Source organism: Etheostoma cragini, chromosome 18, assembly GCF_013103735.1.
Source record: "Etheostoma cragini isolate CJK2018 chromosome 18, CSU_Ecrag_1.0, whole genome shotgun sequence".
NCBI classification, from domain to species: domain Eukaryota; kingdom Metazoa; phylum Chordata; class Actinopteri; order Perciformes; family Percidae; genus Etheostoma; species Etheostoma cragini.
The window spans coordinates 6,176,449-6,203,959 of NC_048424.1; the positions used below are offsets into that span (position 1 = coordinate 6,176,449).

Below are 27,511 nucleotides of genomic sequence, written 5' to 3' on the forward strand. Positions count from 1 at the left end.
TTCAACTGAACACACACACACACACAGTATGTGAATGTATGGTAAGTACATTTATACGCGACTAAGTACTGTACTTAAGTAAAGTTGATTTTAAAGCTTCTGTTACTTTTTTAATACAAACTAATAATGTATGATTTATTATTATGGATTAAATACTCATTTTAAGTAAAAGATCTTCCACCACTATGTAATGTTGTTTTCACTGCAACAATTTTATGTGTTTGTATTCAAATTCTATTGGTCTGAATATGACATAACCAAGGCCTTATCTGATTTTTTTTTTCCTGCTTCTTTGGCAACTTGGATTTCACTAGTGTCATCTCTCCACTATTTCAGTTTCCCCCACATAGCATTCCTCCATCCTCTTTGTCTTTGTCTTACACTTTTTCATCCGATGACTCATCCAGCAGTTCTTTTGCCACTACTAAGCTGGGGTCATCTTGTATGAAATGTGACATTACTGTGTGATGTGTCAAATGAACCCTTCTTCACGTTAGTTGACATCTGTCCTGTCAGTCTCATCTGTAATGTGGATAAATTCCTTTGATTGGGACGTTAAATGTACCCTAACTCTTTAAGAAAAACACCAAGGCCAGTCTGTCAGTTTTATGTCCAATATGAGGTTAAATGGTTTAAAGGTTGGTACAATTGCTTGTTTGAAACTGCCATTGAATTTTGGTTTCCATTTAAGGTATCATCATTGGAAGTATTTCTTCTTGCTGACAGAAACGAAAAATGGAGAGGATATCTGTTAGTCTTGTGATGCTCCTCAGCCTGTGAGTACAAAACATAACAAGTTATCTTATTTCCACTCAATAATACAATGACTTTGCTTTGTTTGCAATAGTGGTCCAGTTAGAGCTCCCCTCATCCTGACCGATATGGACCAGGACGAAACAGGTGGCCCCACTGGAACCTCTTCAATGACACTCGGAAATCCCAGATCAGACTCCAACTTTAGGACCTGTTTACCTGGATTAGCAAAGTCATGTCTGCTAAAGATTACTTGAATTGTTTGGTTCCTCTTTCACATCTAGGAGACACATTTCTCCTATGGGAGACAATAAAGGCTTATCTTATCTTATCGTATGTGCTTTGACAGCTGCTATGAGAAGTAACACACCTGAAGCTTTCGGCCTAATCTGCGTTGCGCTACACCTGCATTTAAAGATAATTAGCCTCCAGGTGTGACTGCTTCCTCCCGTTCTTTTTCTCAGCAGCAAAACATTTTATTGAATATACTGTACGTCCCATTAGTTATTGTTTTGACTCGTTACTTTCTGCGAAAACATTTTCAAACATGCATGACGACACTGACAACACTCATGTCGTCAATCCAACGTGCAGCTGCGCAACCAGTTTGTTTCTGCCTCCTTCTCTTTTTGTCGCATTGAATTTAAAGGAGAAGCACAGTTGGATATTATTGGAAATTGGACCCAAGTTATAGATGGTGGCTGCCTTTCTGCAACTGTGTGGTGACTATGGGATATCAGGAAACATGATTGTCACAGTAACTTGAACAGTGTCATCCGGGGAATTTGGGAGACGGGACGCAGAAAAACGCCGACAGGGAGGTCGAGACAGTCGGAGAAGAAACCCGCCGGACAACCGGGGACCACCAGCCTGGAAGGCTTCCAGCTGGCAGGTTGAGCAGGTAAGATGAATGAAACTGGGAGGTTAAGGTGTGTAAGGTGTCGTTGGTCGGATGCGACGTATGTCACGATAAGAATAGTTTCACTAAATAAATCACCCTACCCGATAGGGATTGTTCTTTTTTGGGGGAAAAAACGTGGCTTCTTGGAAGCGGGCATATGTAGCACAGTAAGACAAGTTTACAAATTGGTATAAATTACTCGTTACGGCATTCGCTTGCAACACCTTGATTGATCAGTCTTGATTTTAGAGTTCGTTCCCTTGGTAGCTTCATAACACGTAAAATGTTAACCGGAGGGCAGTAGTTGGTTAGCAGATGGACTCAGTGGCTTTAAAAAAAAGAAGACAAAATAGATTATTTCAAAATGCAATGCGTCATAGGAAATCATGTGCATACCGAATACCCCTCGGTTTAGCAACATCTTCCTGAGGTTAGTTATGACGTTTACTGTATGTGCCTTTTCTCAATAACTATGGCAACTTTAAATCACTAGATTATTTAATGGGGATTGTTTATTATGTAGGGGACTCGGCCATGAGTTACAAATTATATGATGCCACAACACTGCAGAAGAGCCAGTGTATAATTGTTAAAAAGGATGTTATCATTTTTACATACATTATCAGCCCTTAAATCTTGATTATATACATCTGATAGGTACTGTGGGGTGGACAACCAAAACTGCAGACAGGTGACACAGTGACTACTGTAGGCTACTGTAAAAGAAATATGTTCTATAAAGAAACACTAATCCCATAGAAACCCAGCTGCCATGTTAGGGACATGTTGGGGCTCCAAGCATAGCAGATTCTGCACTAAATATTTTCTGAGTAAAAGTCTTGTGAGGATCTAGCTTGACTTGTTTCCCTCCTTTCGTTCTGCCGAATCCAAAGTTCAATAGTGAGTCATATTCATGAAATATTTAAGATCATTCTCTCCCATCCAGACAGCAGTGGGCCTCACAAGCAGAGAGGACGCAGTGAAGGACACTGGCCTATTCAGATATCCACACCTACTGGATCATGGGTAACCAGACTGGCAGAGACAACCACGGCCCTACAGGTACCTGAGGACAAAGGTCCTGAGTCCCAAGTTTCTGCACTGTATATGGCCAGTATTCTCACACATGCTCAAATTTACACCTTCTGGTCATTATTCTGTAAGACAGACTGAGGAAGGCATCAGCTGCAACGTTTGTACTTGTTACTCTTCTACATTACAAAAGAATACAAATGAAAAATCCATGCATACAGAATATTGACAACTTCAGAAAACTATTGTGTGAACCAGTTTATTTCAATTGCAATAGCAGATTTTAATGGCTTCAGCACAAACAAGGGTGAGTGCAGTGGTTTTTCATTGCATCCCCTCTAATTCTAAGAAAATGTAAAGACAAAGACTATTCAATTTAAGCTTTTGTTTACTTAAAACACACTGATATAGTGCAAAGGCAGCACAAATCATGTTCTCAACTAAGCAGGAATTAGACAATACGGATGGAAGAAAGCCAAAAAGTTTCATTTTTGTGTAAATGTATACTCAAGGACCAGTTTACAAAACTCAAGGCTGAATCACAAAGTGGGGCTGCTGTGGAGGTGAGCATCACATATCCACTGACACTCTATAGATATACCCTGTTGGTCTAAAAAACATTCTGTTGTCAGGTACTGAATGTATGATCACAGAAACATCTCTTGGCACACAGGAAGTGATGAATCAGAACTTTGTGAAATACAAACTATATGCCAGTTGATGCAGTGAAAGTTGGCTCCAGCAATCTTTCACCTCTCTCATGCCTTCAGTGTCCATCAGTTCAAAGCATCACTGTGCAATTGCACTGTGCATCCTTCTTACTGAAAGAATTCATTCTCCCGTTTACTCAGTTTACTTCTCCCTTCCAGCTGTTTAAAATGCAGCCCCTTGTTTCCCTCCTTTGGCTGTCAGTATGCAGGAAGTAGGCTCACGCTAAAGCATGAAAATAGCTCCAATGCTGTAGCTGAGCAGACTACATCATGCTGCTGCCAGGGAAATGATGAGTCAGCAGAATCCTGCAGCACAACACAAGGACAAGGAGGGCAAGCATGGAAGGATCTGAGTCGAATGAGGTGGAGATCCTTGTAGCCTGCTGAACAAGTGCGCACCATAAACAAAGTACTGTCAACACCATACAGAAATCACTAAGCTTATTTTTCACTGACAGGTGAAGCTTGAGAGGATGTTCAAGAATACAGAAGCCAAGCCAAACTGCTAAAAAGAATTAGATCACTCCAAACTCCTTTAAAAAAAAAATGTGTTTTTAAAGGCCCTGATGATGAATGTAATGACTTCGTGGGGCAGTGAGAGCAGCTGCTAGATGGTAGATCAGGGTAAAATCGCCTCTCCTCCTGAATCTTGAAACACTGGGGAACAGTGTGTAGTGTTTGCCTGGCAAGACACTGGCAGCAGAGGCTTTTTGCTGCATCAGTTAGCCCAGGACAGTAAATAAGGGAGCACTGCTTACAGCTGGAACGAGGAAAAGAAGAAGAAGAGGAGGAGGGGGATGCGGGCGGCTTTGCATTCAGCACACTTTATTTTTTTTAACTTAGGTGATTTTTAGGCTCATCTGTTTTACAATTTGTTTCCCTTTCTCAGGTTCTCCTTTAGATTTCTTCCACACGCCTCCTACCACACCCTCAGAGGCAGAGCTGACTGCCATGGCCTTATCCTCTGCAGCTTCCTCCAGTAAGGCACAGACGCCATCACCAGACGGCAGCACCACCCCCTCCACAACCTCTCCATTCACAGACTGGACACAGAAACTGCCTGCTCCCACAGAATGGGCTGTGATAAGCATAGACAGCATCACCTCAGAGACAAATGTGAGCGATGTAGCAGTGAGGCATGGGAAGGCCGTGGGCAGTCCTACGTCCCTGCCTCCATCCACGGGATCACTTTCAGATCAGAGCTGGCTAGAGCGGGATAGTGGACTAGAGCCACAGGCTGCAGCAGAGAGAGCCGGAGAGGAGATGACCCTGGTCTTACTCAGTCTGATGGAGCACTACAGGGCCTCACTTGGCCTGACCCCCAACACGGATGTTACCACTGGAGCAGTAGGTAGGTCCTCCATCTTTACTTAAAGTGTCTAAGAAAATAAAACCGTAAACTGTTACTGACCTCTGTTTGATCAGAAAATGCAAAATGTGTCTCTGCCTTTTGTCAAAGTAAATTCTGTGCTAACATGAATGAACAAAGTGTCTTGCTTACAGACTATTGTTAACTTGCTTAAAAACTGTAGCTGCAATTCTTTGCATTTATTTAAATTCATCTGCTTCAGTAATGCAGCAAGGATGGTGATATTATTTTGCACTACTGAATTAAAGAAGCATATGGATCAAGTAAATTGACAAGGTAGGAGGAAAAAACTTAGAGGTTCTACAGTTATGATTTATTTTCTTGCAAGAGACAAAGAAGAAATGGTCAAACCCTGGTATTCTTACCCTAGCCTTAACTAACTAATCTCACTCTCATACCCAAGCCTTACCAACAAACGCAACAACTATATACTAGGTGGGTCCTGCCATCACCCGTCTCTCCGGACTGTCATCCTGTTTTATTAAAGATTTGTACTATATCTTGGTCTTGAGCTAATAACGAATAAATGACCTATCCTGATTGCAGTTGTCAGACTTTGAAATCTATTTTCATTCAACCCTGTGTGCTTTGTATGTTCAACATGTTTTTCAGAGCTGCTCAGGCACTTGATAACAGAGCGAGAGGAGCTGGTTGAAGAGGTAGACACACTGAGGGAGACACTCAGGGTGAGTTGGAGCTGCCGGTCACATGACATCCTTAGGCCGGAATTGCAAACATGTATTTGCTGTGCAATGGAGATGCACTTCTTAGACAAAGGACACTTGAATAAAATCTTGAGAAATTTAATTTACTTTTTTTTTAAAGTTGTGCCTTATAACTATTTCTAGTTTAATGTGACATCACTATATCATAAATTGTCAAATAGCCATGGTCGTGCTGAAAATGTTACATCAATTACTCACCTTAGAGTACCGAATTTAAACAAATATTCACATGATATGAGATTAGAAGCACCAGTAATATTCGGGACTCTAGAGGACACTACAAACACGCTGACATCATGCAGCTTTTAAATTCAGATTACAGTGTTCCTTTTACATTTGTTTTTTCTTTCTTTTTTCCTTCCATGGCAGACAGAGAGGTTGGAGTGGCATCAGTTCCAGTGTGACCTGCAGGTTGCAGTGTCTGTGGCCGACCGGCTGCGGGTCGAGTCGGAGCAGGCTCTGGGTTTGCTCCAGGAGAGCCACAGGGCCGTGGAGGAGCAGCTGGCTCAGGCCCTCAGCAGACAGCAGGAAAAGGACAGAGAGCTGGAGAGTCTGAGGGCTGAACACAGAGATGTCTGCTGCAAACTGACTGAACTTACCCTGCAGCATCAGCAGGAGCGACCCGAGCTAGACCCTCTGAGGAACGCATGCAGGGTGAAAGACACAGCTGATTGGGATAAACAGGCAGAGAGACGATGCTCTGAGGGGAAGCAGCAGAAGGAAATACAGGAGGTGATGGAAGAAAAGCCCAGGGAAGTTGAAGCTGACACTGAAGCTAAAAATGTTGAAAAACAGGAGGATGAGAATGAAACCAATCAAGAGGTGGATGCTCAAGTTGCAGGTCATGATCCTGAGGAGGCAAATGGATCAGGGAGCATGCTGCTGACAGGGAAAGGGGTGGCGGAAGGATACATTCGTAGTTTGGCTGCCCTGGAGAAAAAAGGCAGGGATCCAAGGAGGATTGTGATGCTGTCAGAAAGATCTTGGTGAGTCTAAGTGAACCCTTGCAACACATTCACCCGTTTACAGAAGACAGTATTTTAAAACATGCAAAAATGTCTTGTAGGAGTCTCTCTCGTCTCCCACTCCCAACTGATTCCTCCAGCCAAAATGGGACCTCAAAAAACACTAGCACAACACTGCCGCTACGCAAGGTACAACACTCGTTGAATTATTGTGTGAAATATATCATATGAAACTTTTCTTCAAACTATCATTATTATATGGATGGATATCTGGGGAAACACTAATATTATTGTGGGATCGCATTAGGCATTTTTTAAAACCAGGCTCTAAACATTTCCAGAAAGAAGAGCCACCAAAACAGAGAAGGATGGACCGCATTTTACAGCGGCAGGACAGTTGGTCCAACTTTTACCCAGGTAAGTTTAAACCTACACCAGCAAACCACCTTTATGTTCTTTTAGACAGCTTACGAAGGTTACAGTTGTATGACCATGGCTGCAATTTTGTATCGCAGGAAAACAGGATGAGGACCAAAGCTCAGATTCCATTAAGTAAGTAACCTATTGGCCCTTCTTCTTTGTTGATACTGACATCTCAACAGAAATTGAAGTGTGTGTGTGTGTGTGTGTGTGTGTGTGTGTGTGTGTGTGTGTAAAAGAGATGGAAAGGCTGATAAATGTTTACCGTTAATGAATCAAATCAACCATGAAATCCCATTTAATCACAAGCTCGGTTTGAACCTTTTCCACATTTGAATGTGCTGGAAGAAGCGCTTCCTCTATTCTTTAATCTCCTTATGTGGTTTAATTATTTACTGTGTAATTAAGTAGCAAATTAAGTTTTTCTTAAAACTGTGATGAAAGCGTTTCTTGCCTTCCCAGACCTCAGGATGGTTTCAGTGCTCTGCTGAGGCGTCATGGTGGCTCCAGGAGAAACTCCCTGCTGCGCTGGTGCCAGAATCGTACGCAAGGTTATAAGGTGAGAGAGCAGGATGCTCATTTCCTCATTATTGAAATATTTTGAAATTTGTCACAATCTGTAAAGTGTAAAAGGAGTTCAGGCTGGACAACAAAAGTACCCTTGTACTAGTTATATTTTGTCTTCATCAAGTATGTTTTGTGGCAGAATATTGAGATCACAAACTTCAGCAGCAGCTGGGAGGACGGCTTGGCATTCTGCGCCGTTTATCACACGTATTTACCAACTCGCATCCCGTACGACACCCTCAACCCAGCCGACAAGGTAAAACTGTTGCTGTTGGTACTCAAAACAAAGGAAACACGTTATGAGCAGACTGGAGTTTTGAGCAGAAAGACTTTTGACTTAAACAAGTCTCACAAGCTTTTACAAAGACAAAAGAAAAAAACATATTGGATATTAAGTTACAAATACTGCTCTTTACACTCACAAATCTAGTATTAACAATCAAATCTAAATTTGTGTACTACAGAAAGTCACTCCTGTGAAAGAATCTCTTCTACTCACTTTATTAAACACGACAAAGGTCTGAGTACCAACATATCGTTAATAAAGCGAGTAGAAGTGGTCGACAGCGTACTGGATTATTTTGGTTGTTTTTTAAGAACCCATGACTATAAGGTATGTCTGTAAAACTGTGCACCCGACGATGTAAAGGCTGCTTCTGACTCAAATGTTTTTACAGAAGGGAAATCTGGACCTTGCTTTTAAGACGGGAGAGGGCGTGGGAATCACAGCCACACTTGTGAGACATTTTCCACAAAACATTTGTAAAGAACAATTTTGCAACATAAACCAGCTGTGTCCATAGGTCTTATAATCATACCTTTACATGTTAACTGTGTGACAGACAGTGGAGGAGATGCTGAAGGCAGACGGGCCGGACTGGCAGAGGGTCCTGGGTTATGTCGAAAGCATTTTCCGCCACTTCGAGATGTGACGTTGTTTCCTATCGTCTTGTTGTTGTGCCTGGTTCTTTTTGATCATTGTCTGAAGGACTGAGACTGTTACCCACAGGAGGGAGCTCTACTCATAATGAACTGGAACAAACAGGATGTGTCAGCAATATTAGACTTTGACTTGATTTTATGTGTCAATACAATGTCCTTCACACAGAAATGACCCAGATCGGGGAATTTAAACTTTGCAGTATTTTTAATTTTCTACATACAATCTATTCAGATTCAAATAGCTACCGAATGATGATGCACAAGACATAAAAAGATTTTCTTTTAAGTACAGGAATATGAACACCTGCTTATTAATTACTTTTAATAATGTTACTGGGTGCTGGGACCACTGTTTGTCTTTTCAAAAAACAATGAGCACTTTGTCGATTGGTTATTTTTAAGTGGATGATTTCAGAATCTGGGGCACTTTAAGTTTGAAGTAGCACTACTAGTTTTTTTTATTTATCTTGACTAAGAGTTCTTTTTTGTTTTTTTATCATATTATACAATGTCGTCATGGCTGCATGCACCCAAATCTAAAACCACAAAACAAAGAAAGGGGCAGACATGATTCCAGATTTTGTTGGAAAAGTGATGTTTTAACCTTAAATGCTAGTTACCCGCCTAAGGGAAGTTGCCTTTGAAGAAAAGTATATATGAAAATGTGTGTAAAGCGCTTCTAAAGTATTTCTAACATGGTAAATATATGAAGATGTTGTTGCCAAAGCACTATTGCAATAATAAAGTTATGTACAAGACAGTTGTTTTCCCCCTACATTTTCTCAAGTAATACCACACAGAGATTCACAGAAAAATGTTTAATACATAACAAAATGAAATCTGACAGCATATAAAAATGGTATAAAATTATTAAAAAAAAAAAAAAATGGCAAAAGCCCTGAAATCCCACACAGGTATGTGTGGGTGTGTGTGCGTGCTAATAGACATCTTCCTGAGTCTCCTGATAGGGCAGGATAGATGACAGCTTTATCCTTCTTATTGGTAGAAAAGATTTGTGATCTAATAAGTTCCCACCTGGGCTCTGGCTCACCTTCCACCTGAGCAGAGGTCTGATCAGCCAGAATAACTGAAATCCCATGTGTGGGTGTTCAGAGGCTTTAAAGGAAAGGTGTATAAGGTTCCGTAATATAAGAAAATGGTTATAATGTAATCTGTAACAAATAAATACTGACACATTTAAAAAAGAAATAATTTAACAGGGTTTAGAAGGATGTTTTAAGATATACCATAATGTAGATAAGGCATGAGTTTCTTACGAAAAGTAGATGATAGACAAGATCTTGGAATTGCAGTAAGTTTATGTTGATCTAAAGCATTAGATGAAAATAACCTTACAGTGGACCGTGAAGAAGCCCTATGAGGCTGGAATGGCGCCTCCTATAGGTGGTGTTGACAGTGGTGGCAGGAGGAGAGACTTCAGTTTAACGGACATGGCTGCGATTTCAGGGTCCTGAGTTTCATACATCTTAACCAATCTGGCAAATTTTAGGACCCCTGGAAGTGAAGCAGAGCCGAGATCCATGTGATCAAATGTGAAGGACATGCAGACTTGTGAGTACAGTACCTAAATATCTACATATAGTTTGATATAATGTGAAATTATTGTGGGTTGTTTTGTCAATATTTACAAAAAAAAAATAATTTAGTCATTTCATTCAGCTTCAACAGATTGGGTTATTTGACTGTACAATAACACAATCCCAGACAATACTAACTTTCAAATCATGACAAACTCTAGTGAATAACGATGGATTCTAGAAGCTCAAATCTATGGCAGAATATTACGCTTTACATGATGGTGCTATAAGGTCCTTTTTGCATGACGCATCAATATTTTCTAGCCCTAAACTAAATCTTGACATTAGGACTAGAATGGAATGCTGCCTTATATTTACCTTCTCCTTCATTGTTGAAGCCGTAAGCTTTGATAACCTCTTGTTGAATCTGGGTGGCAACGGGCAGCACAAGCTGCAGCATTTTGCCCATGTCGTTGCAGGAACTTTCTCGAGCCTCCTCCATCCTTGCAGCGTTTTCAGGTACTGAGAAGGCCTGGATCACCTCACTCAGTACCACTGTGGAAGAAAAACAAAACCTCAGTAGTTGCTCCATCTCTGTTAACTGCAAAGCAAGTCGATTTATTTAATGTAGCATGTAAAGATCCAAAGATCCTGTAACGACAGGATCTTGGAAAACACAAGATAACTCAATGTGCTTGAAAGGCACATGCAACAACCCCACAGACGCAAACATACATCGGACACTTTGACATGCTGTTTTTCCAATATTTATTTAGCAATAATGATGTGGGGGCTCATAAGAAAGATTAGAAGAGCTAGAAAATGTAACCTTAACGAAACATGAACAGTTCTCCTCACCTCTAGTCTGCTCAACAGTGAGGGTGGGCTGCTGGGCTGGAGCTGAGGCCATGTCTGGGGAGAAAAAAGAACACAACAGAAAGTGAAACTAGATGGAAGATGAAAATGAAGTAACCTTAGTCATAGAGCTAGAGTCGATCGAAATTAATCAATGTATCTATTTTGATAATCGTTTCAGTGATTTTTTTTGCTCTTTACTGTGATTTTTGCTGGTTTTCTCCACTCTTCATCACTGTATACTGAATTTATTTGGAAAAAACAGACATTATTGAAACATAGGCATTTTTAATATGATTTTTGATACTTGTATTTTTTGTTACAGATTGTTCTGTAACAAAAATGATTGTAAGTCGTACCAAGTTGTTTTATTTAAGAGATTGAAAACGAGTTGACACAAATCCTCGTGATACTGATACAATAATAATTATATATACTATAAATGTCAGGTTGGCTATATCCAACGTTGGATCTATAACCACTGATGATGTAAGACACATATGTTCTGTAAAAATAAAATCTATCTTATTATAGTTTTAACCTTAGAATGATGCTGTAATGCAGTGTGGTATTTAGGTAGATGAGTTATTGGAATTACCTTTAAGGTCCTAAACTTGAATGCTAGAAACTTGCTGTAAGATGATGCTATCTATCTATCGTTGAAGTCTCACTAGAAGATAGTTAACCAAACTAACGCTGACTAGTCTTGCACAATGACAACACAAAGAACATTCTGGTTGCGGGGATGAGCTGGACGTAGGTTCAATGTCTGAACCATTGCCCGTTTATTCTCTCTATCGATTTCTTTGACTCTAACGTTAGCTTAGCTAAGGTTAGCAACAGCAACACCAGCAAAACAAATATATTCACGACAGGATTAGCTAACCACTAAACATTAAAGTGTAGCGGTTTAAAAACTCACCACTCATAAAAACAACCACAACCTAGCTTGTAGCAGACCTGTGGAAATCAGCTGGAAAACGACGCATTCTACGACAATTGAAATCTTTTTGCGACACGACTTCCTTCTTTCAGATAGACGCGGAAGTAAAAGGTAAACAAACGTCTCGCTAACCAAGTACCAAAATGAAGTACATCCAAATAGTTTTAAAGATGATGTTAAAGTGAATGATCAACGTAATCTCAGTTGATATTGTGTTAAGCTGTGTTGGAGCAACGCTGATATAAAGCAGTTTTAAATGAGTTGTACTAGCGGCTGTTTTGCCACGTACACCTAACAATAACACGTCAGTGTAAGGAGCTGGTTGGGCTGATGGAGCAGAAGCTAGCAGAGTTCAGAGCCAGGCGACAGGCTGAAAGTACTCGGAAAAGGGACAAGAGTGCTGGTCCACAGGGCAGTGCACAGACAATAGCGGACACAGCTGCTCAGGCAGAAACAACACCAGCAGCTGACAGTCAAGAGACAGAAGACTTAAGAGCTTTAAATCAGAGCTCTCTAAGGAAGGTGAGACATCGTTCAGTTTGTCATGTGAGAGCTGGATTTTTGTTTGAACAGGTCACATCAAGATCATTAACTTTCTGACTAACTGTTTTCTGTAGTATTACTGATCACTCTTTGCTGCTGTTCACTGCAGTTGGTTGTAACACATATTTATAATTCTTTTTTGTTTTGTTTATGGAGGTACACAAAATACTAGATTTAAGAGATTACTTACAAAACACACGTCCCAAAGTTGTTAAAAGACACAAAATATGTAACTAATAATTTTGTCATTGATTAATGTGCCCATTATGATCATTTGTTTTTCTTTTAATGATCTATTAAATGTCCAATGCCCATCATAATTACCCAGAACCCAAAAGTGACAGTACAGTACTAGTATAATTAAAAGGGGCATCTGACTCCATTATTTATGGACTGCATAGACCAGTGAGTGATTGATGCGGGGCTTCTGGAGAACTCTTCTCAATACCAGTCAATCTATAATTGGTGTAGTTAGAAATGTATCAAAGTACAAGTCGTTTGCTCTTAACCTAAAATGCCTACACTCTCCTATCATGTGGGCACCCAGCAAAGGGAGACCTGTTTTAACCTATTGAGCTTATTGAACCTACAGTTGTGTCTTCTCTGCTGCAGGACAGTAGTGATTGGCTGCTGGACAACGCTCTGGGAAGATGGCTGGCTTCGAGACAACTTGTCTTCTCAAATCTTACTTTGCTTAAAGTGCTGCTGTGGCTGGTGCTGCTCGGTTTGTTTGCCGAACTGGAGTTTGGCCTGCCTTTCTTTGTCATCTCCCTCTTCTACTGGCTCTACGAGGGACTCCGTAGCCCAGCTGACCGCGAGCCCGGAGAACTGAGCGCTTATTCTGTTTTTAATCCAGACTGTCAGCCTCTGCTGGGCTCTCTCACTGCAGAGCAGCTGGAGGGAGAGATGGGTTATAGACCTCTGGCCAACAGATGAAGCACATGGGATTTGCACATTTGTATAAAATATTCAGATGTTTTGGTCTATCAAAATGTTAAAAAATACAGGGACTACACAGTAGTAATTTCATTTTATCATTACTGTATAACTCATTAAATTAAGATTGGTCTACTTACAGTTGTATTCCTTCTGTTTCTTTTTTGAAGCAGTACAATAGTGTCATCACTTGTTGTGCAAGAGGGATATATCAAATAGCCACTTGCACTAATTAGTGTACAATATAACAGATGACATAAAATTCCTTAAAATCTGTATTTCATTTTGAACCTTTACTTCTATTTACTGTACTGATCATGTGGGTTTGGGCAGCAATTTATATTTATTGATTACGGTCTAGCATCAATGCGCCACTGCAGCGTCTAGTTTGTCATAAATCCAAAGAGTGAACCCATGGCTTAATGGGGGAGTGAACAGGCTTCCGTAGACGGGCTTTGGTGAAACAGATGGCTTTCTGAGTAACATAAACTGAAATGATAAATGTGTTTATGCTGTATATAGTTAAAAAGGAAAGTGAATTAAAAAAAAAAGTAAGCATCTGTCATTTTTCCTTCAAATGAAACGTGGACCCACGTATAACTTTTTGCACAGCGAGAACAATTTTATTGACAAAGCCTAAACGAGCGAGAGGCTTCACTCCCATCTACTTCCGCATTTGCCTAAAACACGTAGACTGCGCCGTAGATTGCATGGATTATTTTTTTGTTTTAAAAATACCAACCCGCTGTCGTTTTATTTATTATCACTGCTTTAATTTAGCCGTTGTTAGCGTCCTATTAATGTGTGAAAGTATCATTAGTTAGCAGGTGTTACCTAGCTTGCTACCTGCATTAGCTTGCTCACGGGTAGTTAACTCTCTTGTCAATTCATTTGGCTCTTGGGTCAAAGGTCTTGCACTTCCTGTATCTAATTTACGAACCCGTGAGGTGAAACCTGCTTCGTCGCTGGGTCACCATCACCAGTAAGTATGAACCATATCACCACCACTCCTTTTCTACTGTATGGTTATAGCTAATTAGCCGGACGAGCAGATGCTCATTGCCTGTTCATAGCTATTTTAGTTAGCTAACGTTAGATAGCCGAATTGCTGTAAAAATATATAAATCCTACACGGATGGACCTTGTGTATGGCAAAGTTCATTTTGTGAAGTAGTAGGTGAGTCAGTCATTGCCACTTGCTTTTCATTGTCCACTTTCTGTAAAGTTTCACAGAAGAGTAATATTTTGACGTTTTAAGACAAATTGGGTCTACAGATCTATATTGAGATGTACACAGCTCATTGTTAACTCTAGATGAACATTACATTTAGGTTTCGGTCATGATTTTGAATGTGTCCGCTAACAACTGTCTAACTAAGAACTTTCTATCAGCAATGTCTGGGAGTCCTGCTGTGGTCATGCGGCTAGTGGCCTCTGCCCACTCTGTGGCTGAAAAGGCTGGGGCCATTGTGAGGAAGGTCCTTCACAGTGGAGAACTTGGCATTGTGGAAAAGGTGATAGTGGGAGTTCACATTTGATATATAAATCCCAGAACAGGTTAAAATACAATAGCTTGTCCCAGATGGACACATTAAACAACATTAAAAGACTGACCTGCTGTGGAGATAAAATGCAAGGAATAGTCTGAAATGAATGAATTACTGTTTTAATCCTTTCGTCCATGCCCCCTACACAGACTGGAGCTAATGATCTGCAGACACTGGCAGACAGGCTGGCACAGCAGAGCATTTGTGCGTCACTGTCCAGATGTTTCCCCAAAATCACCATCATTGGAGAAGAGGTGAGGACACTAGCCCCATTGTTTAGTGTGTTGTTAAAATTAGGTCCATGGACAAACACACATACATACAAGATTATTCTAGTATTAGGCTTTTTTAGAAAGAGCGAGAGTCTTATAATCATGTTCCTAACTTGTTAATTAGGAGCTTCCAGCTGAGGAGATAAAAGAAGATCTTATTGAGGGCGGCCACTCAGAGGAAATCCTCCAGAAGACATGTCCGGCAGAATATAGCGGGCTGAAAGAGGAGGAGGTAACCAATAATAGAATCAAAAAAACAATCACTTTTTTAGTTAAGATGATCTTGATTGTTATAAAGTGGGACAATACAGTTGTATATATACATAAGTGTACATTTGAATTTTTCTGAATCTCAGCTAGTTGTGTGGGTTGATCCCCTTGATGGCACAAAGGAATATACTGAAGGTAAGCTCTTCACATATGCTTCTTTAAAGGGTCTGCATGTGGGTGTGTTAAGTGCAAATTCTTCAATGTACAGTATGCTGAGACATTATTGTCATAAACACACTGAACAAATACATTTAGCACTAAGGTGACTCCACCTACTTACACATGCAGTAAGCTACCACATTCTGGCTCTGCAACATCTTGTCACTGCGTCCAAGCTTACCCTGAACCTCGTCTATTTGTTGTTTATTTTTAATGTCAGCAGTAACATGTGGTGAATTGCCCAGGTAAGAAAAAGTTAAAAAAAATTAAAGTTTTTATATACAGTATAAATACAATTTACTAGATAATAAAGGCACAGCATCATCAGGGTTGTGACATTTTTTAAGTGATCAGGTAATAAATATACTGACTAATAGTGTAATATCATTAAGTATTGTTGTGGAAGTTTCTGTTGCAGCAGAAAGTGTTTTTGAGAGTGAAACAAAAATAAGAGTTGAGAACTGAAACCAAGTTTGGTCTTTGTAGTTTATTTATACATGCAGGTATAGGGATAACAATTTCACACAGCTCAGCAACACGATGTGGAAAAGTCTTCCACAAGGTAGAAGAAAAAACTGTCTTATATACATCCAATTTCTGATAGACAATCTAAACACAGGAGACATTCTAGTGCCACTTTGCTTCTTCCTCTCTGCACACCATCCAACCCGAGGTTACAAGTCCCATTTATCTCAACTGCCAAGAAGAAAGAGAATGTACAGGGGGTGAAAGAGTTTACAGTGAACTTGTACCTTATCTAGTCCCGTACGTGAAACCAAAGTCACAGAAAAGATTTCAAGCTTACTTATTCCATTCAGCATGTGAGAATCAACCATATAAAGAGGCAAGAAAAGAAGATCTTTATTAGAATGGGATTGGTTTCTGCTATTGGTTACGTTGATTCAGTCTCGTTGGATTGTCCACTCAGTTTTTAGGGCAACAACAATCCTTTACCTCATATTACTTAACATAAAAGTGACCAAGATCTTTTTCAGTGTGGCGCAGATTTTACATTTGTGGGGAAAATAGATCACTGGTATCTGATCAGGACTCTGTAATGGTGGGTAGCAGAGGTGAAGTATTAGAATCTGGACAGAAAAGGTCTGATTTGTCTGTCACTAAATATCATCAGTCAGCGCAGATTAACAATAGTGGTTTACTTTAAAAATGTTCATCTAAACAACAAGAAGAAACAAGTATTTTTTTTGTTGGGTCGCACCAATTTGTTGGGTTGCTTTCTGGCTTTGAGCTCTCAGAGCTTCACTACTATTTACCCTTTTCTTTCACTTCTTGTATATCCTTGCTCTGCTGTCTCTGTGTGTGTCTGTCTCTCTCTGTCTCTGCTGACCCCAGCGTTGAGGTGTCATCATCATCAAACTGAGGCCCAGATACCAAACAAAGAGTCGGATACCTCTTGGCCTCACAGCACAGCTCTCTGTATGGAAACTGATAGAAAGATCAACCCTGGCAGTGTATCATAATAGTTATTCTGCACCAACAAGGAAGCCTCACTATAAATTTCTTTCATTTTCTCTCTGTCCAGCATGTCATTTCCATATTGATATTTACATGTAGCTGACCACATCACAAATATTTGCTTATGATTTAAAGTACATTAAAATTGATAGCATCAAATAGCTTCCAGCTTATATCCTACTATTTTCTGATTTAAAGGGCTCCTGGATAATGTGACAGTGCTTATTGGTATTGCATACAAAGGTAGAGCGATTGCAGGTGTCATCAACCAGCCTTTCTACAATTACCAGGTACATACCAAACTAAATGAACTTGTAGCCGTGAGCTGCAGCTGTCACTCGGGTTAATTCAAACCTTTTCCTCGTCAGCTTGGAGCAGGAGCATCTTTAGGAAGAACCATATGGGGAATGCTGGGATTGGGCGCTTTTGGATTTCAGCTGCAAGAAGTTCCGGGTGACAAACACATCGTCACCACCACACGTTCCCATAGCAACAAGCTGGTAACGGACTGTGTAATCGCCATGGAGCCTCATGAAATTATAAAAGTGGGGGGTGCTGGGAACAAGGTGAGGTGGATTTAGAGTTGAATAGGGTCTTATGTGGGGACGACTTGTACATAAAGCAGCGAGCCTGGTCATGTTTCTGAAATGATTGAAAACTAACTTTGAACTAAAACATGAACCTTTTCTACTTCTCACATCTGGCATCAAAACTATCTCTGAAAGCGTTAAATCAGCAAGTGCTAGGAAAGCAGGGCTCTGTGTTTGCGGCATTAAACAATTTCTTTTTGTGACATAAATCAGTGATACTTTAAAAAAATCAAAACTAGACTAACACAAAGCATGTAAGCTAGTTTAGCTGTTTTTTAGGGGAGGGGGATTGGACATGTTAATGCTTAAAAACCTTATTTAGTGCTTTGATGGAAAATGTATTATTTACTAAGTGACCTTCATTCTGTGGCTGCAAAATGTAAATCATTACTGTAGCTCTAAAACCTTTTTTTTTTTTTTTTTTTTTCATTAACCCCAAACTGAATGGGGAGTCTGCCAAAGTAGGCTGGGAACACATAGTCTCATGACAAGAGATAAAGATGTTTTATAACTATAAAACTATCAGTACATCAGTAAAAGAGCCTGTTGTTTTTTAATCAAATCATCTCTCTGCAGATAATCCAGCTTGTTGAAGGAAAAGCTTCTGCTTATGTCTTTGCCAGTCCAGGGTGCAAGAAGTGGGACACCTGTGCTCCTGAAGCCATTTTGCATGCTGTTGGAGGTAAAAACCATCAATTCTGTTGTAGCAGATGATGTTTTAAAATTGCATAAATGTGTCTCTGTACAAGCTATTACAGTTTTTAAACCAGTATAGTTTAAGGCCATTTAGGTTCAAATTTAAGATTTTTGTGTCTAAATAATTTTTATTTCTCATCTTTATATTGTGCAGGTAAATTGACTGACATGCATGGCAATGCATACTGCTATAATGCTAATGTAAAGCATATGAATTCTGCTGGCGTTCTTGCTACACTGCGCAACCACGAGTACTACGTCAGCAGAGTACCACAGTCAGTGCTGCAAGCCCTCAAGTCAGATTGAGGTCTGTCTCCATCAAAAATCACACTAATGTCCTTCTGTGTCGCAGATATTTAGTAATTAAAGTGTTCATATTATCCTTGTTTTTTTTCTTTCCTTTGTGTTATATATATATATATCTTTTGTGCACGTTATAGGTTTACAACGTGAAAAAGCCTGAAGTCCACCCCAAAGGCACTTATCACCTGCAACAGAAAACACAGTTCACAAACAGCTGTGTTGTAGTCCAGCCATCACTTTGTAACACACATAATGCTTGCCTAGCTGCTAGCATAGCACGCTGGAATAGAAGTGAGATGCCGCACTCTGTAGCTACAATACAGCTCAACACATAGGGCGAAAAGAGGAGCTGCAGTACAACTAAAATGTTTTTTGAAAATGTAATTCTGATAACCTCTATATGAACCTAAAAATTAGCATAAGATGAGCACTTTAATATCATCCAGAAATGCAGAAATTGTCATAAAATCAGAACAAAAGTAGAACAGGGTCATATCAAAGTCATAGTGAACTGTTTTTGTGTCATTCGGCATTCCTTCACACTTACAGTAATTAACCAGAAACGGAGCATGTTTAAGAGCACTTCCATTTATTTCACTCTTTTCAAACAAACAAATCTCAAAACATCTTACATGTTGTTTCCAACTTGAAGACCAATAGATTTACAAGGCAAAAGGCAAGATTTAAATAAATAACACATTGGTCAAATGTTTATTAAGGAGTTGGAAATGATTCACTTCATTCAATAACTAGTTAGCGGAAACACTAGCCAACAACAAACAAAATGCCATCGTCTTGCCTTGATGACTTGGACCTCTTTACAATGTCATGCGATGACTGGAAGTGCAACAATGTTTAGTGTGTGAGAAGTCTACAACTGTGAAGATGAATATACTGGAAAAGTAACTCCATACTGTACATCAGTTTCTGGGGTCTTCATATTTCTTTCATTTACCTTCTCTTGCACTGGCATCTCTACTTTTCTACACACCTACTGTGCTCACCAGACTAAGGGACATACTCAAAGTGCTCACTGGTGGTTTGTTTCCCACATTTTTCACATACAAGAATTCACATCAGAATTGAAAATGAAACAGTTTACTCTGTTTTCCCATTTGTTTATATCAACAATGGAAATGCTGCTTTTTTTACCAACACAAATGGTACTTTAGTGATGTGAGGGATTCAAAAGTTTGAGCTTGGAATGCTGATCTAATGTAGAGCATCTACTGTACATGAATGTCCTAGTAAAGGTACAGCATAGATTGACTGTGTCCTTTTTTAAAAGGATATGGCAAGATTTTAGCATTATTTCCTGCACTTATGTCCTCAAAATCTTAAGATTTTATTGACGGCTCTTTGGGGAGAAAAACATTCTTAAGTCATAGGGTAGCTTAGCAATGTCTAACTTGCAATTCTTAAAGGAACAATTTGATATTTTGGGATATACACTCAGTTGCTTACTTGCCAAGAGTTAGATGGGAAGATCTATTCACTCATTACCATGTTATATCTTTGATTGTTTAACGGAGCAAGGCTAACTGTTTCCAGCGTTTCCATTCTTTGTGCTAAGCTAAGTTAGCCAGTTGATGGTGGTAGTTTACTATATGATAGACAGTGTCGACCTGCGTATTTAACTCTTTGCAAGAAAGCAAATAAGCATATTTTCCAAAATGTCATGCTATTCCTTTAAGCCATGTACTACTATAGCCAATGTATGGCAGTAATTTAGTTAATTACATGAACATTAGACAAATTAAGGTGAGATGAGAATCTATGGATTTTACATCTGTTAGGGCAAATAACCCATCTTAATCTGACAAGCGTGCATGCATTCACAACATTACTATAGAAATTGTTTATGTGAAGGGAGAGAAGCATCTTTTCTGCTATTCCACAAGAGTTTGGTCTAAATATTGCTGAATGGAGTGAGTAGAAGAAGTGAGGGCTGAGTTAATACCATGGCATCAAAAAAAGAAATCGAAAAAATACCACTCAGATGTTCATAAAAATACCCACAGAACATGAAAAAAAAAAACACTCGTGGAGTTTTTGTTTACACATGAACAAGCTGACTGAGAGAAGCTGGAGTGTTTGAGGCAGCCTGCAGGGAGGGGAGCCAGACACCAGCCGGGGGAGGAACAGGGGAGTCAGGGCCAGCTGCTCACCTCTTTTTCGGTGCCTGAGTGGTGCGAGGCGGGGTGACAGGGCGCCCTGAAGTCACCCCTCCGTACTGGTATTTAGCTTTTTTTTCTGACGGCTTTAGGATCTGAAAGAAAAATGATGGCAGTGATTAATACATTGAATGAAGTCAGGATTTATGTCACTGTACAACAAACAGAGCTCTCTACCTGAAAGGAGCACATAAGGGACTCGTCCACACTCATCATGCCGCCTGCGTTGTCAAACTCCCCGCAGTAGTTGGGGGCAGAGAACAGCGTCACCAGCTGTCGCTTGGCAAAGAACTCATAGCCGTCTTCAACAACCTGTAAGATAGCAGGATTGGATCTGAATCAATCAATCTACAGAAATGATTCATCACCATCATGTTTTAAGCAAAAAAAAGCCTGCTTTTTTTTCCTCATTAGTTAGCTTTCTGTGGAAGGAAACTGTATATTTGAGAGTTTAGGACTGTTGATCATACAGAATAATCAATTCAAATGTAAACATGGGCTTCACTATTTACAGATCAATGGATAGATCAAGAAAATAATCAGCAAATAATCTATATAGTTAAAAATAAATCAGTTGCAGCCCTTAGCAGGATAATATTTAAATTTCTGTGGTTTATTTTTATTTACCTAAAGTCCCAGCAAGAATGAACTCAGTACACAGCACAGTATAGCCAGTAGTACGAGTGTGTGACACTGAAGCTACGTCTGCACTATTATGGTTAAACTTACACTACATGCAATCCAACAGCCAGTCTGCTTGCTTCATACAAATATTGGTGATGAAGTACCTTGATTTGCCAAGTATTTAATTTACTGGATTAGTTTTTATTTATCATAATTAATCATTCAGTTTTACATTGTGTATTTTAATAAAAAACATCCTTCAATTTATGGAGCTGTAAAAAAAAAAAACTGTACATATTCTTAAATAACTGTCTATCTCCACATGTCTTAAGTGTCTTCTATAAATACTTTAAATAGAACGGACAACATTTTATCTTGTGTGTTTCTGTATCTGCTGGATGAATTTTGACATTTTAATTTGTAAAATGAAGTTGTTCCACTTTATATGCCCTAATAAAGTAAAGTTCAACTATCCACGGTAATATTTTGAATGCAGCACAAGTGTTACCTGATGTGCTCTGCAGATGAGGTCCAGGTCGTGTCGGTTGAGAAACTTGCTGACCACATCGGCCCCAAAGGTGAAGGAAACTCCCCGATCGTTCTCCCCCCAGCCCTGGACGTCCTTGTCTGGGTCTGACCACAGCAGGTCACACAGCAAGCCTGACACATACAGTTAAGTCAAGCGATCATTCTCTGATGAAAGTTTATTAAGACCAATTATAATAATAATAATACACCAAAGTGACGTGGTAAGGAATAGTGTAGGGATTTCTTGCTAAGCAGCACTGCTCAAATTGTTTTCTCAAAGATGTAATTTTCATTATTTAATACTGTAGGTTTTGGGAATCCCTGAGACTACAGTATTACAGTAAGAGCAAGGACTACAGAAAAAAATATTGATTTCTCTGAACTACCAGCTGTGTCACTTTAAGTCTAGATAAAGGACCGACTTTTTTGCCTAAATTAACAGCCTTATTTCCACAAAATGCTACCATGCTCTTTCCAATATTTGATTCATCTGAAGTGGCACATTACAACACTAATTATAAGCAGTGAACAATCAGCAATGTATAATTTAGCAGTGCAGACATATATTGAAACATGTACAACTTGTAAAAGATGCAATCAGCTGATCAAGATTTTGTCTCTTTAATTTAGTAACACAAACACAACCGACCTGTATCTGGGACATCAGTGGGCCTCATAATGCGTCGAATTTGTTCCATGGACTGTAGATCAGGTGAGAGCCCTGAGGAGAATAGATGATTGCTCTATAAGTGGGGAAACTTTCATTCATTCTAAATAAACGGCAATTTGTTGATTTACAGATAATTTACTTATGTGACAAAAATGGGATTAAACAAACAGTAAATTCTTAATGGCACCATAATATAATGAATAACTTTAGATCACAATTAACACCTGTTACTTCTTATATATATTATATACATTTTATTATATAATAGTAATATAGAAAGATCATAAAACCTAACAGATTACTCTACTTATTCCCTAAAATGCTATACAATTCAATATTGGTATTACATAAAATATCATGTCTCTTATTAAATACTGATAGATAAATAATTACATTATCTACTTCAAACTTTATTTAAATTACAGAGACATGCGTATTATACACATTTTTAAAAGGTGCTACTACATAACAGAGATGCTTCACAAACCTCCATGGCAGCAGAAAATCTTTTCATCAATGATCGCAGCAATGGGCAGACAATTAAAACAGTCTGTAAAGGTCTTCCAGAGCTTTATGTTGAACCTGCGCTTGCCTGAGGAAAAAAAAAAAAGATGTGGCAGACAAAGACATTTAGCAATTGTAAATGAGGCCTTTGACTAAATAATGCTGGATTTCTACATTTAGAAATGGTATTTCTTCTGTGTGTTTTCAGTAGGCCATCTGACAATCACTACGGCCAACAGTATACACATGTAGCTAGCGCACAACAAACAGGTGTGTTTTCCAACTTACACTCATCATAGAAGCCGTAGATGCGATTGATGGAGGCACACTCATGGTTCCCCCTGAGTAAGAAGAAGTTTTCTGGGTATTTGATCTTGTAGGCGAGCAGAAGGCAGATTGTCTCGAGCGACTGCTTCCCTCTGTCCACGTAATCTCCCAGGAACAGATAGTTGGCCTCTGGAGGAAAACCTCCATACTCAAATAGCCTCAGCAAATCTGTGTACTGTCCATGGATATCACCTGGAAGGATATGTTCATCTCATTTTACAATGGTGTTGCAATATCGCTATCAACAGAAGTACATTTCCAGTATCATTGTCTGACATCTGTTGCACATGTCCCTCACATTCCACTCTCAAACTCTGTTCACTACAGGAAACCCAGGACGAACATTTTTTTTTCTCCTATCCTAGAATGTATGTAATCACAATCACGCACACGTGACTGTTTATAGGTGCTGTTCTCACCACAGATTTTGAGTGGAGCCTCCAGTTCTAGCAGGATTGGCTGACTGAGGAAAATCTCTCTGGACTTGATGCAGAGCCCCCGCACCTCGGCCTCCGTCATCTGTACGACCTTCCCAGGACGACAACCTCGCACTGCCAGTCAAAAGAACAAAGAAGTTAGCATGAGCTAATCCTTAAACAGGAGTAAGTAAGTAAGACTGTTAACAAATATATAAAATGGGCAACTAGATTTAGTTTTTACTGTCTATTAGGCCTTGTAATAAAATACCTACCAATTACTTTGCGAGTGATAGCATGTTTCAATAATGTGTTTTTAACTTTCAGCAGTGGGGTAAGCTAACCTTTTGTTTACATTGCATGCACAGTGTGCCATTAAAGAGAGCTGACCATTGCATTTGCTTTGCTACTGGCCAGACATGTAATTCACTCCAGCCAACAGAGGTTGTTATAAAAGGCCAAGTACAGGAATGAACAGCTTGTTGGCTCAGCTGTAAGCTCCTGAGTTAGGGCGGTGGGGTCCAAGCAGGGAACAAGGTCTAGAGGGCAGCTTCATGTAACAAGAATAAACAACATGCTTGTTTAGCAATGTCTTATCTGCTATTACTGCATTTTGGTGGCTAAAGTATCTAGTTTTTTTTATATATATAGATAGATAGATAGATAGATAAAGTACAGGCCAAAACTTTGGAACCACCTTCTCATTCAATGTGTTTTCTATATTTTCATGACTATTTACATTGTAGATTATCACTGAAGGCATCAAAACTATGAATGAACACATATGTAGTTATGTATTTAACAAAAAAGTGTGAAATAACTGAAAACATGTCTTATATTCTGGTTTCTTCAAAGTAGCAAGGAGGTGACTCTTGGTCCTCCTTTCCTGGACCGTTCCTCATGTGAGCCAGTTCTGTTGTAGCACTTGATAGTTTTTGCGACTGCACTTGGGAACACATTCAAAGTTTTTGCAATTTTCCAGACCGACTGACCTTCATTTCTTAAAGTAATGATGCCCACTTTTTTCTCTTTACTTAGCTGATTGGTTCTTGCCATAATATGAATTCCAACAGTTGTCCAATATGGCTGTTGGCTGTGTATCAACCTGACTTCTGCACAACACAACTGATGGTCCCAACTCCATTACTAAGGCAAGAAATTCCACTAATTAACCCTGACAAGGCCCACCTGTGAAGTGAAAACCATTACCTCATGGAGCTCATTGAGAGAACACCACGGGTTTACAGCACTATCAAAAAAGAAAAGGGGGGCTACTTTGAAGAAACTAGGATGTAAGACATGTTTTCAGTTTTCTCACACTTTTTGTTAAGTGCATTATTCCATATGTGTTCATTCATAGTTTTGATGCCTTCAGTGATAATCTACAATGTAAATAGTCATGAAAATAAAAGAAACACATTAAATGAGAAGGTGTTCAAACTTTTGGCCTGTGTGTGTGTGTGTGTGTGTGTGTGTGTGTGTGTGTGTGTGTGTGTGTGTGTGTGTGTATATATACATACACACCATTGAGAGATAGATGTCAAATGCTTACATTAATATGAATAATATTAAATACTGATGAAAATAGTACATATGATACACAAATATGATTTAAAATCCTTCAATTCTATTTTTAATTAAAGTTGTTTTGCAGTTTTGAAATGATTATATTTGCAGTACAACTGGAATTTGTTATAATAAAAACAATTATAAGATGTGGTGGTGTTTTCAGAAATTGTTTGGTTTTACATTTGTTATCAGAATTGTGTGAATCAGCAAATCTCCAGTTTATCCTATATTCCTAGTCCAAACATGACATACGTGCCATTTGAGTTAAACACTCTTTACTTTTAACCATTTTTAATTGGCCAAAACGAAATCTTAATCCGAGAAATTTGCCAGATATGTAACGTTAGCCCAAATAAGTTATGCAGGCTTTAGTGTTTCCTATGTAAGGGGGCGTGTCCGGGTGGTAGCTGAGTTTCTAGCTACCTGCCTTGCCAACGATAACAGTTAATGTTACTTAGCAACCACAGAATTGCACGGTTCTTTCTCCTTCCATTGCATTATGTTTTTAATGAAGAACTCTAGCCAGCCTGCCCGGACTGCCACATATCTAGTTGAGCTGTTTTAACGTCACCGTTAAGTTAGCTATCACCAGTTAACATAGCTAGCTAGCGTTCTATCTGGCTTATTTTTACGCCACTATCCCTTTTAACGTACAGTGCCACGACTAATATTAACTAACAATCCAACATTACCGAATAGGTAGCTACATTCACAGGGGCCTGTAAAACCACAATAACAAGTGCTAACGTCTATATTCTTTCTGGAGCAGAGAGCTTTTAACGCGACGGTTAACGCTAGCTTACGGATTGGTGGTGAACACTACTGTTAGCTAAGAACACAAAATGGTAAAATGTTTTTTAACGTATCGTGAAGTTACCGGTTAAAAACAAGAGCGCACATTTAGTCAATTCCTGACAAATTATCGCAATGTTACCTTCCAGTAGTCGAGAGATGAGGCTGTCAACGTTCAACTCGCTTTCCGCCATGTTTCTGATACTCTTACAGTGGCAGGCTCTCTGGGTAATGTGTCCCTGAATACTGACTTGTAGGCTCGGTTTGTTATCAGCAGTGATCGACCGTTCCATACTTGAGTTTAAAATGTACCAACAAAACACAATAATTAAATACTGATGAAATACAATAATGTACGAAAAAAGAACATACAAAATTATTCTAATAACAGACTCAAAGTTGTGTTGGAATATTAAATTATAGTAAGGTTCCAATTTACACCCGTTAATAGTATAGGGGTTGTGCCCAACAATTGAAAACGTGTCAATGTTGTAAAATACTTTTTTTAAGTCGTCAAAACAATAAAAAAAATAAGGTTTTTGATAGAAAACTATTGCATTGTTACAAAAAAAATACTTTGACCTCTTAAGGCTTAAAAAATGAATAATGTCAAAATGTAGTTGTTATTTCTGATCATATGACATTTGAACTACCTTCCCTAAAATCGATTGATGTCACAAACTTGCCTTTATTATATGTTGTGTATACTATACTATATAATACTATACAATATGTATACTATATTGTGACTTATTTGGGACTTTATTGACATTCTAGACTTTATTTGACATTTTTCAACATACTATATTATGATGTTTTTTGACATACTATACTATGAATTTTTCATGACATTTTTTAACATACTATACTATGACTTTTTAAGACTTCTTTCGATGTACTCTTCTCTGACCTTTTTTACATACTATTTTGTGACTTTTTTGTGACTTTTCAACATACTATGCTATGAATTGTTTTGACACACTATACTATGACCTTTTTCGACATACTGGGTCCTATTTATGATTTTTTTTCAATATACTATGCTATTCATTTTGAATGGCTTTTTTAAACATACCATACTATTACCTATCTGAGACTTTTTGACATACTATACTATGACTTTTTTATGGATTTTTTCAACATACTGTACTATCACTTTTTTTACATACTATATTGTGACTTATTTGTGACTTTTTCAATATACTCTGCTAAGCATTTTGTATGGCTTTTTTCAATCTACTATACTGTTACTTGTTTGAGACTTTTTTGACATATTATACTATGACTTTTTTCAACTTTATTATGTTTTTTATGGCTCTTTCGACATACTTTACTATGACGTCTATGCCTTTTTTTCAACATACTATACTATGAATCATTTGTGACTTTTTTTGA

The 27,511-nt window shown here is 38.9% G+C and overlaps 5 protein-coding genes across 10 annotated transcripts; 3 read left to right on the top strand and 2 right to left on the bottom strand.

The window, feature by feature from the left end:
• The first annotated feature begins 1,226 nt into the window (after positions 1-1,226).
• On the top strand, positions 1,227-9,141 carry LOC117961127 (cytospin-A-like). 3 transcript variants are annotated; one of them, XM_034899536.1, is made up of 12 exons: positions 1,227-1,654; positions 2,601-2,716; positions 4,286-4,747; positions 5,378-5,451; positions 5,860-6,476; positions 6,557-6,644; positions 6,797-6,872; positions 6,971-7,007; positions 7,338-7,434; positions 7,567-7,698; positions 8,120-8,179; positions 8,285-9,141. In XM_034899536.1, the coding sequence occupies exons 2-12, from the start codon at positions 2,677-2,679 to the stop codon at positions 8,372-8,374; spliced, it is 1,773 nt and encodes a 590-aa protein (XP_034755427.1). In that variant the 5' UTR covers positions 1,227-1,654; positions 2,601-2,676; the 3' UTR covers positions 8,375-9,141. The 3 variants fall into 3 exon arrangements, with proteins under 3 accessions (XP_034755427.1, XP_034755429.1, XP_034755428.1); XM_034899538.1 differs by having other exon boundaries at positions 1,228-1,654; positions 7,582-7,698; XM_034899537.1 differs by lacking the exon at positions 1,227-1,654 and adding an exon at positions 1,975-2,084.
• grcc10 (gene rich cluster, C10 gene) lies at positions 8,031-11,938 on the bottom strand. 2 transcript variants are annotated; one of them, XM_034899540.1, is made up of 4 exons: positions 11,700-11,938; positions 10,781-10,834; positions 10,301-10,477; positions 8,031-9,899 (listed from the first exon to the last, which is right to left on the bottom strand). In XM_034899540.1, exons 1-4 carry the CDS (start codon positions 11,704-11,706, stop codon positions 9,760-9,762), a joined length of 378 nt encoding a protein of 125 aa, XP_034755431.1. In that variant the 5' UTR covers positions 11,707-11,938; the 3' UTR covers positions 8,031-9,759. The 2 variants fall into 2 exon arrangements, with proteins under 2 accessions (XP_034755431.1, XP_034755432.1); XM_034899541.1 differs by lacking the exon at positions 11,700-11,938 and adding an exon at positions 11,215-11,233.
• Positions 11,939-11,989: 51 nt separating this feature from the next.
• Positions 11,990-13,340, top strand: saysd1 (SAYSVFN motif domain containing 1). The gene is made up of 2 exons (XM_034899539.1): positions 11,990-12,242; positions 12,876-13,340. Exons 1-2 carry the CDS (start codon positions 12,051-12,053, stop codon positions 13,197-13,199), a joined length of 516 nt encoding a protein of 171 aa, XP_034755430.1. The 5' UTR covers positions 11,990-12,050; the 3' UTR covers positions 13,200-13,340.
• A 574-nt stretch (positions 13,341-13,914) lies between these two features.
• Positions 13,915-18,981, top strand: bpnt1 (bisphosphate nucleotidase 1). Of its 3 annotated transcripts, none has more exons than XM_034900594.1 (11): positions 13,915-14,181; positions 14,592-14,713; positions 14,896-15,000; positions 15,143-15,250; positions 15,375-15,423; positions 16,801-16,884; positions 17,122-17,213; positions 17,292-17,489; positions 18,090-18,195; positions 18,364-18,571; positions 18,944-18,981. In XM_034900594.1, exons 2-10 carry the CDS (start codon positions 14,594-14,596, stop codon positions 18,513-18,515), a joined length of 1,014 nt encoding a protein of 337 aa, XP_034756485.1. In that variant the 5' UTR covers positions 13,915-14,181; positions 14,592-14,593; the 3' UTR covers positions 18,516-18,571; positions 18,944-18,981. The 3 variants fall into 3 exon arrangements, with proteins under 3 accessions (XP_034756485.1, XP_034756488.1, XP_034756486.1); XM_034900595.1 differs by lacking the exon at positions 13,915-14,181 and adding an exon at positions 14,353-14,376; XM_034900597.1 differs by lacking the exon at positions 16,801-16,884 and having other exon boundaries at positions 13,916-14,181.
• A 99-nt stretch (positions 18,982-19,080) lies between these two features.
• On the bottom strand, positions 19,081-26,457 carry LOC117961634 (serine/threonine-protein phosphatase PP1-beta catalytic subunit-like). Its single transcript, XM_034900439.1, has 8 exons — positions 26,259-26,457; positions 23,759-23,890; positions 23,301-23,531; positions 22,996-23,100; positions 22,488-22,559; positions 21,819-21,970; positions 20,864-20,998; positions 19,081-20,781 (listed from the first exon to the last, which is right to left on the bottom strand). Exons 1-8 carry the CDS (start codon positions 26,407-26,409, stop codon positions 20,677-20,679), a joined length of 1,083 nt encoding a protein of 360 aa, XP_034756330.1. The 5' UTR covers positions 26,410-26,457; the 3' UTR covers positions 19,081-20,676.
• Positions 26,458-27,511: the final 1,054 nt, after the last annotated feature.